Source organism: Physeter macrocephalus, chromosome 20 (genome assembly GCF_002837175.3).
Source record: "Physeter macrocephalus isolate SW-GA chromosome 20, ASM283717v5, whole genome shotgun sequence".
In the NCBI taxonomy this organism is placed as follows: Eukaryota; Metazoa; Chordata; class Mammalia; order Artiodactyla; family Physeteridae; genus Physeter; species Physeter macrocephalus.
This window is the reverse complement of record NC_041233.1, coordinates 47829682-47844719: the sequence shown is the minus strand read 5'-3', so window position 1 is coordinate 47844719 and position 15038 is coordinate 47829682. Positions and strand designations below refer to the sequence as shown.

The following is a 15038-nucleotide window of genomic DNA, read 5'->3' as shown; positions in this document are numbered from 1 at the left end:
CATATTTATTTATATGGTCTGGCTTCTTTCACTCACCATAATTGTTTTGAGATTCATCCATGTTATTTTATGTGCATTCCTTTTTATTGCTGAGTAGTATGTATATATCACAGTATGTTGACCCATTCCCCCATTAGGGGCATTTGGGTTTTTCCAGTGTTTGGCTGTTGCACATAGAGCTGTTACAAACATTTTTATACAAGTCTTTGTATGGGTATACACTCGTGCATCTTTTTGAATGATTATATTTATTTTAAAAAAACGTGGGAGGCCTGGGCTGTTGTCCCAGCTTTGCCTCTAACCATCTGGGTGTCCTTGGAAGAGTCACTTCATTTTGCCTTTAACGTCCATCCTCAAGGTCTTTGCTACACTGTGATTTTGTGCCATCACTGCCAGAAACTAGATGGTCTTTACTGATGGCTGGAGGGTCTCAGAAGCAAAGAGGGGTGGTCTTCTTTCCCTCTGTTTCGCTTGCAAGCTCTCTTTTCTTTCATTACACTTTTTCCCTTGGGTGTAATTTTATGCAGGAAGGGAAGTGAATAGCTAGTGGGAGCAAGAGCTCATATCACTGAACTTACAAGTGTTTAAATTACAGTTAGAGAGGAAAAGGTGGGAGGTTAACAGGCTCCAGAATTTTGGAGATCTTCCTTTTTCTCAACCTATTCGCTTCTGAGTCCTCCTTTCTGCTATTTCTCTGGGGACATTATGTTTAACCACCTGGTGAGGAGGTGAGTGGGTGTTCTGGGCTCCAAATGTCACATATTAACTGGGGGTGGTGGGTGGGAGGTTACCCAGTAAAAAAGAATTCCTCAATTTTTGCTTCGAGGTATGGCTTGAGTCATTTGTTCTATATTTGCCCTTTACCTAACTTTTACCTGACCTAAACCTGGTTCAGAACTTTGTATGGGAGCATTATTTACCAACGTAATTTTGTGTATTAAAACTTTGTGTAGACAAATAACAACAGACTTGTTTTATACAGAATGAAAATGTGGCTCTGGTGTTTGGTGGTCTGTTTGGTCCTTGGGACCCTGCATTCCGAGGTATCCAGAGGGAAGCTGACACCTGTGGATCCTGAAACAAATATGAATGTGGTAAGTTTCTCAAAGTCATCTGTTTTTAAAAATGCATCTGTGATCAATGTTAATTATTTTCTGAAATCCAGTTATGTAGCTACACGAAGCCACAAACTCTACTCTCTTTATATCTCATTATGTTTTTGCTGTTGTGCGAATCTTAGATTCAGCTAGCTGCACTTTACCTACAAGGTAATGTGTATTTTACAAACCTCATTTACTGTTAAAACATATACTTCTCAGTAAGATAAGTGATATTTTTATACATTCATTTCATTTTTAAGTCTCACTGAATTTGTTTAAACAACAACAAAAAAAGTGTCAAAACTTTGGAAGAATGTTAATACTCAATGTGATGAACAAGGACAGATTACCAATGTCCATAGTTCAATACAAAAATCAAAGTATCTGAAAAAAAATTGTTAGAACAAATAAGCAAAAATAATCCCTCGAGTAATGAAAACATTTCAAAGTTATTAATCTTAAGTAAACAATTAAATCTGGAGATACCTTATTTAGGCATAAAATATCAGGAAAGTACATGTTTCTACAGAAAACAGCAGCTTTAAAACAGTTGATGCAGTGAGGCAACTGAAGAATCAGGCAGCCTTGGAGATGGAGATAAATTTATAGTCAGCCAAGAGAGTATGACCTGATATCAGGGTCTTAAGGTTACGTTTTATTTCTTGTCCCAAATCTTTTCTTTTTAAGTGTTTTTTAAATTAAAAGCATTTTTATTTTAAAATTTTTTTCCTGTAAGAATGATAAACTTAAATCCTTTCAAGTGTTTGTGGTAGAGAGAATAATGAGTACTCATTTACATTAAGTCTTCTGGATAATTGAGTTATCCATATGCCACTGAGCTCCCAATTAACAATTGCCCCATGGATTAATTGGTACAAACTGCTATGTATAAAATAAATAAACAAGGATATGTTGTACAACACAGGGAATGTAGCCAGTATTTTATAATAACTATAAATGGAATTTAACCTTTAAAAATTGTGAATCACTGTGTTGCACACCTGAAACTTATATACGTTTATATATATATAACATATATAACTTATATGTTGCACAAGCCAGTATTTTATAATAACTATAAATGGAATTTAACCTTTAAAAATTGTGAATCACTGTGTTGCACACCTGAAACTTATATACGTTTATATATATATAACATATATAACTTATATGACTTACATATATAACTTATATAACATATATGTTTATATATAAACTTACATGATATTGTACATCAACTATACCTCAGTTTAATAAAAAAGACAACAAAAAACAATTGCCCCATGGATCTTTTCTTATGGAGTAGTGAATCTTTCCTTATGGAGTAGTGAATCTTTCCTTATGGAGTAGCAAAGTAATTCCTTACTTTTCCTCTTTTCCCTCCAGTTTTATTGAGATATAATTGACATATAACATTGTATTAGTTTAAGGCGTACAACATAATGATTTGCACTATGTATATATTGTAAAATGATTGCCACAATCATTTTATTTATTTATTTAACATCTTTATTGGAGTATAATTGCTTTACAATGGTGTGTTCGTTTCTGCTTTATAACAAAGTGAATCAGCTATACATATACATATATCCCCATATCTCCTCCCTCTTGCGTCTCCCTCCCACCCTCCCCATCCCACCCCCATTTACAATAGCCAGGACATGGAAGCAACCTAAGCATCCATGGACAGATGAATGGATAAAGAGGACGTGGCACATATATACAATGGAATATTACTCAGCCATAAAAAGAAACGCAGTTGAGTTATTTGTAGTGAGGTGGATGGACCTAGAGTCTGTCATACAGAGTGAAGTAAGTCAGAAAGAGAAAAACAAATAGCATATGCTACCACAATCATTTTATCTTTTCTTGTTCAACTCTACCTTGACATTCTAGTGTAGTTTTATTGGTCCATTGGTTAAACACAGATTAATACTTTTTATGCTTCATTTCCCAGGATGGGGTCTCTTAAAACAAGGAAAACGGTAGATTACAGTATTACCTGGCATATTTAGAAAAGAAAGAAAGAAGTGTTCATTTGTACCTGGGAGCCAGGATGGAAACAAAGAAGCCCAAAGCTATGGTAAAATAAGACACACTCGGTGTAGAACATGTTAAAATGGTTCAGCTGAACATCTGTGAGTAGAGCACAGAGGTAAAACAAGTGGAGGATTTGCTTTTGCGATGGGATGTTAGCTACTAGATTGAGCAGACTGAAATTTCAGTAACAATTCATTTCTTAAATAAAACCTGCTTTGGAGAATGTCACTGACACTTTGTCTTCTCCTTTGCTCTGCAGAGTGAAATTATCTCTCACTGGGGATTCCCTAGTGAGGAACACCTAGTTGTGACAGAAGATGGATATATTCTTTGCCTTAACCGAATCCCCCACGGGAGGAAGAACCATTCTGACAGAGGTATGGGTGTTTTCTGTGGTGAGAAAGGAAAGCTCTGAAAATTTAACAGCATTGCTGGAATTTGGCTCTTTTTTTATGTCAGTGACCAAGTTCAGATTTAACTTGAAAACATTGAAATGGGATTATTTTTTAGACCAAAGTACTCAACATGTTACATTTATGCAAGGTGTATAAAAAACACTTCTTCTTTTAAAGAAATAAGGACAAGAGTCATCTAATCTCATATTTCGCTTCAGGGTTCAAAGGTCAGGTTTGTTTGAGGATATGCTAAAATCTCTGCTTTCTTTGTTGTAAGGAAGTGTTTCATTTAATAAAATGGTTTGAGCATTAAGTAGATAGCCCCTGCTGTTTGAAAATTACTTAATTTTTTGAATAGGTAATGTATTCACATAGTTCTAAAATCAAAGAGAATAAAAAGATACACAGTGAAATACCTCCCTCCCATCTCATTCTCCACCTCCCCAGTTTTTATGTATCTTTCCGAAATCTCTTTATTTTAAATTGCTTGATCTCTAAAAAAACTCTTTAGAAACAAACATAAATTATTATTTTTCCCTGCTTCCCTTTTAATATAAAATGTGGCTTTTAATGCACATTCTTTTGTTCCTTGAATTTTTTACTTAATATTTTGGAGACTTTTCCATACAATACAGAGAGCACTTCATCATTTATCTCTGCTGATACATAGTATTCCACTGTATAACTGTACCATGATTTATTTAACAAGTGTCCTATTGATGGGCATTTAGACTATTTCTCTTCTTCGATTAACAAATATTACTGCTGTAAGTAACCTTGTATGTGTGCAAGTTTATTTATAAGATACATTTTCAGAAATAGAATTTTTGGGTCAGAGGATATATGGATTTGTGATTTTGATAGATATTGTTAAATTGCTTTTCATGTGGTCTTGTTCTGGTAATTACTCTCATAAGCAATATATGAAAGTTCTTATAGTTTTGGCTTAAAATGTATACATATTTTTTCTTTTTCTCATAACTCAAGCAGTACTGTGGTTTCCAATGCAGATTGAGGAATATCTAGATAGATGACTTGAAATTGTTAGATATCAGAATAAGGATCTGATTCTTAGTCAATCATCTCTCCAGATGTAGCTTATTTTTTTTCTTTTAACATTTTCTGATTTTAGAAACTTTCCTTAGGAAATTAAGGTGTGATTAAGGTAATTGGATAACTGTCTCTTCTTCAGTTAAAATTTTATGTGAGTAGAAAATTTTTATTCAAAGCGAACTTAAAAGCCCTCTGTGTTAATGTGAGCTTTGTATCATTATCTGTTTTTCTCTTAATATAATCTGATTTATCCATGTTGTTCTGCCATAAATTCTAGCTATAATGAGCCTTTCAGTAATGTTACCTGGTCAAGACAGCCAATGCTGTTTTTGAAATTTAATTTCTAACTCTTGAGAGTTTTATGATTTACAAATCCTCTTAAAAGCATGTTACAAAATGAGCAATGAGTTACAGCAAGGGCTTCTATTTTTTCTTCTGCTCAAGACACACAAAACTAATTTTATTTCAGAGTATATGATCTTGATTTCCTTCCCTTTTTAAAAAAAAAAGTAAACCCTGTATACAGATTTCGGATCCCATATAAAGAAAAATAGGTATTGATATTATTTCTCTTAAAGGTGGTTAGGTGACTAATAATTAGTAGTGGGAGCCATTGTTCAAAAATGCAGGGAACCACAGTAAAAACATGCTTAGAGAATGTGCCTCCTCTTCTTTTTCTATGTCCACCTCTAGGCTTCTCTTTCCTACAGCAATTAAAGCAAATAGTGCCAGATGCCCTATGGTATGTATCTCAACCACTGCAGGTGCAGGTGCTGTGCCCTGGGAAGTGAGCATCCTTTTTGATTTGCTCTCAGGTGGTAGGAAGAAGAATCAGGAGAATTCCGCCTGCCCCTAAATACTTCTGTGCTTTCTCCTCTGTAGGCCTTGGATTCTTCATCTGTAAAAACAGTCGATTGGGATGATATCAAAGTTCCCCATTAGTCTTTATCACTCTCTGGTTCTGCGGGTTATATTCTATATTCATTCATTCATTTATTGGCAGGGGTGTGTGGATTGGGGCAGTGGATACCCTTGGTTTTCAGAATGGGGAACAGACTGAATGCATTCTAAGTCTGGTGATAGCATTAAGTCCCCACCCTTTTCCTCTGTTCTGCCGAGGCCTCCCTGTAGAGGATCAGTGGTATGTATATAACACCTGCTGTGAGCTAAGCTCAGAGGCAAGTTTTGGAGGAAATCTGTGACAAGTGACTTAGTTATCTAAAGGAATTTGTGATTCTTCTGAAAACTGCGTAGGTGTTTCTCTGATGGTTTGCATGTCCATGGTCCAAGGCAGAGCACAGAGCTGAGGCTCTGCACTGTCCTTCACTCCCTCCCATTCAGGAGCAGTGTTGTCGGTGGTGCTAATTTGGCTTATTTAAGCCAGATAGACAAAAAGAATACACACGATCCTTCACACCCAACATGGAACCCAGCTCATCCATGCCCCTTCCTCTCCTGACTTCCCCCTCTATTAATCACACCCTCGTCCTCCTGGACCTAGACCAGAAACTGCATAGTCACGCTTGACTCCCATCCTGGAGGAGCTGTCAGGTCCTCTCTAGGCTCCCCTGTTATATGTCTTCAGTTCAGCCCTTTCTTCTCTTTGCCAGGCCACCATCGTACCTTATGCTCTTGTGACCATTTACTTGGCCCTCTGAAATAAGCTCAGAACCTGAGAGAGAGAAAGAATTTCAAAACAGGAATAGGGAAATTCAGTCTGCTTATCTTTTAAGAAATTAATGCTTTTAAGAAAATAATGCCATACATCTGTACTCTTTACAAGTCATTACAAGATACATTAAAACATTATTCATTTATCAAGGATGAAGTGAAGCTATTCCTCTTACCCTTCTTAATGTAGTTTTTCTCAGTTTTTGTGTTCTTCTGTGATGCTGTGACCTTACCCCTGGGTTCAGGGATGCTAACAAAGGCATTCTTGACTGTGGATAGTTGTTAAGTTGGAGTTTCTGTGAGGGGGCTAGGGCTGGGGATCTCCTGTTCTGCCATCTTGCCGATGTCACCTCCGTTATTTATTTATAGGTACCACATTCCTTGTGGAACCTTGATTTAAAGGTGTGTGGTGAGCATCTTTCAGTCCTGTCTCAGTGACCCCCTCTGATTGTATGTAGAGCCTCACTTGGGGATCATTGGAAGTTTTTTATGATCACAGGACTTGGCCACATGGCTCCTCTACCCATGCCAACTGCTCTCCTTTCTGCCAGCCTCCCTGTTCTCATCCATCTTATGTAGTTTTGCAGGATTAAGCTCCGTAGAGCCCAGGTATAATTATATGATATTGCCACTCAGCAATCTCCATGAGCCTAATAAATGAAGATAACACCATTCCTTAATATTTTGTCCTAGCTGTTGCCTTTACTGTTCACCCTCATTTTATACAGCAATGGACCTTTGACGTTCACCATGGATATGTGCAAGAACTTCGTGATTCCTCAAACTAGTGATTACAGTTATAGGCTATGATGTCTACGGTGACTTCCTCTGTAGAATGGGATAGAATACGTCTTTCACAAGGTTTATGAGGAGTGCTTGAGAACCACTGGTTGCCAGCTGTGTTTACCCATCATCTAAGAAACATTTATCATTTATCAACTGCACAGGTTTAAATTGGCACCATAGCCAAATTGCAAATGGCTACAACTGAAGTTGTATCTGTGATGAGTATCAAAGAACTGCTCTCTCACATGCTGAAATCCAAATGAGTTATTTCCCTTTTGCTAAATTCTCCCTGGGCCTCAGCTGGTGACACAACCCTCTGGACTGGTGCTCACCCTGCTCACCATCTTTATTTCTATACATTCCCCAAAACATTTTTCCTTTTCTGTCCTTCCAGCCCCACCCAGCTGAACTGCCAACTCTCCACGTTGCTTGAGCATGAAGGAGACGCACTTCCTCCGAACTCCCAGGCGCCTTGCTAACACCTCTCCTGAGGTGCTTTTCTTCCTCTGCTTTGGGGTTAGCTCACGTGTGTACTTCTCTGTCCCCACCATCCCTCCCTGCAGCCACTCTTTGAAGGCAGAGGCTGTGTCTTTGTCACCTCTGTGTTCCTCACAGCAACCGGCAGCACCACGTTGCCTGCGTGGGTGGCCTAATTAAGAGGTATATCGGGCAGTCTTCAGAATTGGGATTCTGAAGTGCATGAAGGCAATGGATCCTCTCTCTAGTAAAATAAAATAGACACTTGTGCACACGCAAATTTTATATTAAGATGCAGAGGGTGTGTGGACTCGGTAAAGAATCCCCTGATTTAATTTTATTTTAAAAATGTTCTTTATTGAAGTAGAGTTGATTTACAATGTTGTGCCAGTCTCTGCTGTACAGCACAGGGACTCAGTTATACACATATAGACATGCTTTTTTCATATTCTTTTCCATTATGGTTTATCACAGGATACTGAGTATAGTTCCCTGTGCTCTACAGTAGGACCTTGTTGTTTATCCATTCTAAATGTAATAGTTTGCATCTGCCAACCCCAAAGTCCCAGTCCGTCCCTCTCCCGCCCCTTCTCCCCCTTGGCAACCACAAGTCTGTTCTCTATGTCTATGAGTCTGTTTCTGTTTTATAGACAGGTTCATTTGTGCCATATTTTAGATTCCACATATAAGTGATATCATATGGTATTTGTCTTTCTCTTTCTGACTTCACTTAGTATGATAATCTCTAGTTGCATCCATGTTGCTGCAAATGGCATTATTTCATTCTTTTTTATTCCATTGTATATATGCACCACATCTTCTTTATCCATTCATCTGGCAGTGGACATTTACGTTGTTTCCACGTTTTGGCTATCGTGAACAGTGCTGCCATGAACATAGGGGTGCATGTATCTTTTTTTTTTTTTTTTTTTTTTTCCTGTTACGCAGGCCTCTCACCGTCGCGGCCTCTCCCGCTGCGGAGCACTGGCTCCGGACGCACAGGCTCAGCGGCCATGGCTCACGGGCCCAGCCGCTCCGCGGCACGTGGGATCTTCCCGGACCGGGGCACGAACCCGCGTCCCCTGCATCGGCAGGCGGGCTCCCAACCACTGCGCCACCAGGGAAGCCTACATGTATCTTTTTGAATTATAGTTTTGTCCGGGTATATTCCCAGGAGTGGGATTGCTGGATCATGTGGTATTTCTATTTTTAGTTTTCTGAGGAACCTCCGTACTGTTTTCCATAGTGGCTCTACCAATTTACATTCCCACCAAGAGTTTAGGAGGGTTCCCTTTTCTCCACACCCTCTCCAGCGTTTGTTTTTTGTAGACTTTTTCATGGTGGCCTTTCTGTCCGGTGTGAGGTGGTACCTCATTGTGGTTTTGGTTTGCATTTCTCTAATAATTAGTGATGTTGAGCATCTTTTCATGTGCCTACTGGCCATCTGTATGTCTTCTTTGGAGAAATGTCTTATTAAGGTCTTCTGCCCATTTTTCAATTGGGTTGTTTGTTTTTTTGTTGTTGAGCTGTATGAGCTGTTTGTATATTTTGGAGATTAAACCTTTGTCTATTGCATCATTTGCAAATATTCTCTCCCATTCCATAGGTTGTCTTTTCATTTTTTTATGGCTTCCTTTGCTGTGCAAAAGCTTGTAAGTTTGATTAGGTCCCATTTGTTTAGTTTTGTTTTTACTTCTATTGCCTTGGGAGACTGACCTAAGAAAACAAAGGTACGATTTATGTCAGAGAATGTTTTGCCTATGCTGTCTTCTAGGAGTTTTATGGTGTCATGTCTTATGTTTAAGCCTTTAAGCCATTTTGAGTTTATTTTTGTGTATTGTGTGAGGATGTGTTCTAACTTCATCGATTTACATACAGCTGTTCAACTTTCCCAATACCACTTGCTGAAGAGACTGTCTTTTTCCCATTTTATAATCTTGCCTCCTTTGTCAAAGATTAATTGACCATAGGTGTGGGGGTTTATTTTGGGGCTCTCTATTCTGTTCCATCGATCCATATGCCTGTTTTTGTACCAATACCACACTGTTTTAAAGAATCCCCTGATGTAGGCAATCCTTTGCCTGTCTGGTCAGACCTCTACTAATTAGGAAGCTTGAAATGTGTATTTAGAAAGCTCTTAGTGACCTGTGGAGTGTATGTGGGCTGTTTCTCAACATTAAGCAAACTTCTCTCTCAAGTGTTGAGCTACCCCTACTTTGCACTAACTCCAGTAAGGGAATTGAAATTCAGAAATCCATCCTTTATAGGGAAGTGGTTATATTTTAATCTGCTCAGCCTTATTTTAGAAAGTCATGGGATGCTGGCACTTAGAAGGATCTCAGAGTCCTGCCTGGGCCGGCAGTTTGGAGAACTTGCATTTTTAACGTAACTCCCTCGTGGATTCCAAGGGGAAATCCTTGGGTTTGGGAACCCAGGTTCTAGAGCAACACCCTCATTCTGCTGGGCGTGACAGGTTCAAAGAGGGAAGGGGATTTGCTTTAGCTCAAAAGATAGTGGCCCAGCCCGTTTGACTCCGGGTTCAGTGTTCTTTGAACTGGAGTGCGCGGCCTTATGTAATAAGTATTGAGCAACTTGATCCTATGGTAGTCAGAGTATTCATTTTAGTTGGTTAAAACAAAGAAATAGAGAAAGGCCTTGCCTAAAATACATAAAATAGCAACAGTAACAGCGAGGCCGACTTCCTTCTGCCTAACTAGGAAATAAACTGAAATAAAGCAATCATCAAAAAAAGCACCAACCGTGGAACATTTATATCTGAAAAGCAGTATGTGTCTGATGGCCTGGTGAGTGAAGTGCATTCTGGAGTGTGAGTACTTGCCTTCGTGCAGAAACAGCGTTTTTGAACTTTGCCGTGGGGTTGCCCATTGAACTTTTTGAGTCATAATTGAAAATTCACAACCTGGCTTGTGAGTTAGGTTTTGGGGGGAAAGACCATCAGGCTATGGTTTAAAAAAAAATTTCTTTTTTTTTGATTATACGTTTTAGGTTTCTGACCAATTTCTGGGTTTTCTATTCTTCCCTTGTAAGTGGTTCCTAAGGAAACCATTTCCTAAACGCAGTGCTCTAACAAGCTAAACAGAGGCCTTGATCAGCTGGGATGTAATTCCTCGCCTCCCAGTGGCACTGGACAGATGTAGGGCCATTAGTCAGTGCCCGGGCTTGTTGACTCTAGCTCCCTGAGCTCACGCCCAGGCTCGCTTGGACCTTGATGGCACACTGGGTAGGGGGCTGTACTCAGACCCTCTGCATAACTGAGAACCACAAGGCAGTGTCAGCTGCACAGCACAGTTTGTCTCATATTGGCAGGTTGGAGCTGGGGCCAAGAGTCAGAGTGGAAAGGAAGAGCGTGCTGTGCTCGGCACCCCTCCTCCTCCAGTGCCCCCTCTCTTCCTCCTGCTTAGCCTCGATGTCACTTCAGGGAGGAATTCCCCAGCTGCTCACACCTGCTCAGGGTGGCCCCTGGCTACATATTCTCATAGCTCTTTGTGTGTTTCCTTCATAGCAGTGAAGACAGGTAAGACAATAAATAATAGCGTATTATGTCAGTGACGATGCTTATAACCTCGGTTCTCCCCACTAGACCATGAGCTCTTGGAGAGCCCAGACCTTTTCTGATTACTTGATAATCTCTCCGGCCCAAGGCTTCAGTCTACCTGCTTCTACAGTCCTGGTCCTCCTGGGCACCGGGTTGACCAAAGCATCCGCACTTTCTAATGTTCCTTGCCCAAGACCACATGGAATTAAGGACCCTGCTGAGCTCAGAGGCACCGTACCTTTGTTTGAAGGCAGGCTGTGGTAGCAGAGAAGGGCAAGGGAAGCAGAAAGGCAGTTTGGCATGGAGATAACAAGTACTTTATTTTTAAATAAAAATATTCAGAAGGGTGTCACGTAATCACATGGTTCCCAGTTCCACCATATACTAATTGTATTTACATCCTTGGGCAAATTATTTCTTTTTTCTATGCCTCAGAGTCCCCATCTGTAACGTAGGAAGAATAACATAAATGGCGTAGTGCCATCCTGGGTACACAGTAAACTCTAATTAAGGCAGTGCCCTGGAAAGTGCACACGGTATATGTGGGGTGGGTATCTCTGTGTGTGTGAATATGCAGTGTTGTGTTTTTTTAGTTTCTTTCCTTCCTTTATTCCTTCGTTATTGCTTTTATTCATCAAATTTGCCTGGAGCGAGCACCACGTGGCAGACATAGCATTGGGTGCCACGGAGGCTGCAGTGAATGAGACAGACCGATTGCTGCCTTCTTGTTGCTTAGCGATCAAAGTGACCACCACTGCTGCTGGTGGGGCGAATGGCATCCTGAGGATGGGGTGTTTCTCCCCTGCTCTGTGATCCCGGCACTACTGTGTTTCCTTCTGCCGAGGGTCACCCCCTTTCCAGCAGGGTGGCTGTGAAATGCGAGTGCAGTGATCTGGGCAGTGGCAAGGTCTGCATGCCTTTCTGAACGCTTCCTGTGGTTGGGCCATGTGCTGCACTCTGTGTGAACTGTCACATGACTTGTCACACAGCTGTTGGATGTAAGGGCTCTTATCACCCCCTGTTACAGGGGGAGGAAACCAAGGTTACAGAGGTTAATTAACTTGCTTATTATAAAGTAGCTGGTGGTTGGTAGTAAAGGCAGGATTCCCATGGCTTGTGATGGCATGTCTGCCCCTTGGGCTCTTAGCACTGCAGCAATGTCTCTGATCAAGGGACAGTGTGCAAAGTGCTTGAGTTAGATAACCTGCGTACCAGCTTCCATTGCTTAAGTTCCTGGTGATGAGTGCTTTGGAGATAAGCCTCTCCTTATTTCTTCCTCCAGTGAATATAAGGTGTTGTGGCCGAGGCTTCCCACTAATGTTATTTGTTGACAGTGTTTCGGGCTGTTTTTGAGGCCAGTTCTTCAAATTAGAATTAGACGACACAAATTCACCCAGTTGTCCCCTGTTGTGGATAAATGAAAGTCTGCTCTTGATCATTCTGGAGTAGGAGGCCCTAGAACTACCTTCAGGGGCCTCTTGGATGCTGGACCCGGGATCTCCGCGTCTGGTTGGCCTCTTCTCAGGGCCAGCCTGGTGCAGCAGAGGACTGGACATGCTCCCCTTTTAATGAATCCACTTTGAACACAGCTATGGATGGGCTACATCAGAAGAGCTGAGGGAGCTTGCCGAAAATAAATATTTCCAGGCTCCGTCTCTGGACTTTCTGATTCCCTAAATCAGGACCAAGGGCAGAAATGTGCATGAAATGCCCCCAGATGATTTTGATATGTAGCCACTTTTAGGAAATAGTGCTTGGCTTGACTTGAAGTGGCCACGTACAAACGGAATATTTATAAGCACTCCCCCGTCCCCTACCTCTTTATTTTTGAATGAAGTTTTCTTTAGAGTAGTGGTTACAAGCAAGTTTTCTTTAGAGTGTGGCTGACTTGGGTTTCAATTCTGGCTCACTGCTTAGGTGATTGTTCCAGGGCAGGTTACCTAACCTCTCTCTCCAGGCCTCAGTTACCTCATCTGTACCATGGGGGTGGATCTTAACAGCTCTCTTGCAACAGTGTAATCCATGTGAAACATGGTGCATGATAGGTAGCTGTTACTGATGGATAGTAATAATAACAACAAATCCACCAGATGCCACAATGCTGGCTGGGGTTTGTCTTAAGTAGTCGGGGCAGATTCAGGAAGCCCCCTGGGCCCTGGCTCTTTGGGTGATCGACAGCCTGTCTTTGGCGTGGTTGAACCAGCCCTTGGACTTTGGCTTTGTCCAGTCCCATGGATGGCTGCAGGGAGGTCTAAAGTGAGGGGTGATCCCGACTTTGCATTACTCAGTATGGGGTGCCAGGGATGCGTGTGCACCATAAGCCAGGTCCTTGTTGCCATTTTGTCTAGAACCTGCCTTTGCAGAAGGAGATGGGGGGACCTTATGCAACTTACAGCCTGTCTTCTAAGCTTTTCTAGAAGATTTTAGGTCATGCAGGCTCCTGCCAAACTGGCAAGCCGCCAGGTCTCTCTCTTCTTCAGGCCCAGGAGACATCCTGCCCACCTCTGAGTCCTGGTTTGGGATTGTTGGCTGTGCAACTCTGCACAGAGTCCTTACCTGAAAAATGGGGGTGAAAACTCGTCCCCAACTGTATTAGTTTCCTACTGCTGCTCTAACAAACTACCACAAACTTCGTGGCTTAAAACAGCATAAATTTATTACCTTACTCTTCTGGAGGCCAGAAGTCCTAAGATCAAGGTGTTGGTAGGGCTACCTTTTGGAGTCACTTGGGGAAGATCCATTCACTTGCCTTTTCCAGCATCTGGACGCTGCCCGCATTCCTCGGCTTCTGGCCCCATCCTCCATCTTCAAAGCCAGTAGGGTAGCATTTTCTAGTCTCTCTCTGATTCTGACCCTCTTAGAAGGAGCCTTGTGATTACGCTGGGCCCACCGGATAATCCAGGATGCTACCCCATCTCAAGATCCTTAATCACGTCTGCCAAGTTCCTTTTGCCATGTAAGCTGACACGTTCACAGGTTCCAGGAATTACGATGTGGTCATCTTTGATGGGCCACTATTCAGCTTACTGCCTCAACGCAGAGAGCTGTGTGGTGACTTATCTGAGACAGTGCATGTAGAGTGTTTAGCATGGCATCTAACCCAGTCGACGCATAGTGTGCTCTTACTGTAACTGAGATTATCTTATCTCGGCCAAAGAATGCCACTTCATGTTGTCTTTCTTCACAAAGCTTGCGTTCTAGTAATGATTTATTACATTTGTACATTTATTATTATTATTATTGTGAGTCACTATTATTTATCAGCCATTGTATCATCCCCACTTTAGAAAAGGACATCGATACTCCAGAGAGATTGAGTAAATTCTAAAGGGTTTCATATCCAGTAAGAACCAAAGTCTGTTTCGTGCCAGCACGCTGATCTTTGTGATCTCCTCCTCCTCCTCCTTCTTTTGGTTCTTTGTTGGACCTCAGCTGATTTCTCACACCATTTTTGAGCATGGTGGAGGCCTGTCCAGACACTGCCCTGGTAGAGAAGGCCAGTGCTTGGGAGGCAGGAGGAACTTCCCCGTGCACCCGGTCATCTTCCTCTTGTGAGGCTGTGGGCTCAGCAGATTCATTTTTGGAGGCTGAGTAATCCCCTCCTGGCTTCCACCCACGTTTGGCCCCATCAGGCAGGCAGCCCCGTGGTGGCCTGTCACCGGGCTGCATCTCTTTGCTGGCTCTGTGCTAACTACGTAGGTGACCGTGATGAAGTCACTTGCCCTCTCTGGGCCAAGGTACTTTGAGGCCTTACCCTCAGCCCCCAGCCCTCGTACAGCCAGTTTGGACAAGGTAATTGCAGGGCACAGCAGGAAAGGCAGCCCTTGTCCTGACCTGTTGGTTTGTTGCCCAAAGACAGACCAGGCTGCAGGTGCTGGAGTGTGTGGGCTAGGCTGGTCCTTGGAAGAATTGCCTGAGCGGACAAGGTTGCATATCGTGGCCTGGCCTCCTGTTCTCTGT

The 15038-nt window shown here is 41.8% G+C and overlaps 1 protein-coding gene across 3 annotated transcripts in view; it reads left to right on the top strand.

Annotated features, from left to right (window-relative positions):
• The window catches only part of LIPA (lipase A, lysosomal acid type), a 105671-nt gene that overhangs the window by 72157 nt on the left and 18476 nt on the right, over positions 1-15038 (top strand). For 2 of the 3 annotated variants that reach the window (XM_024121229.3, XM_024121230.3), the window contains exons 2-3: positions 983-1094; positions 3400-3517. In XM_024121229.3, coding sequence (XP_023976997.1) covers positions 984-1094; positions 3400-3517 — 229 coding nt within the window. In that variant the 5' untranslated portion in view covers position 983. Of the gene's footprint in view, positions 1-967; positions 1095-3399; positions 3518-15038 lie in introns of those variants that run through there. The other variant, XM_028480953.1, reaches the window with a different exon arrangement.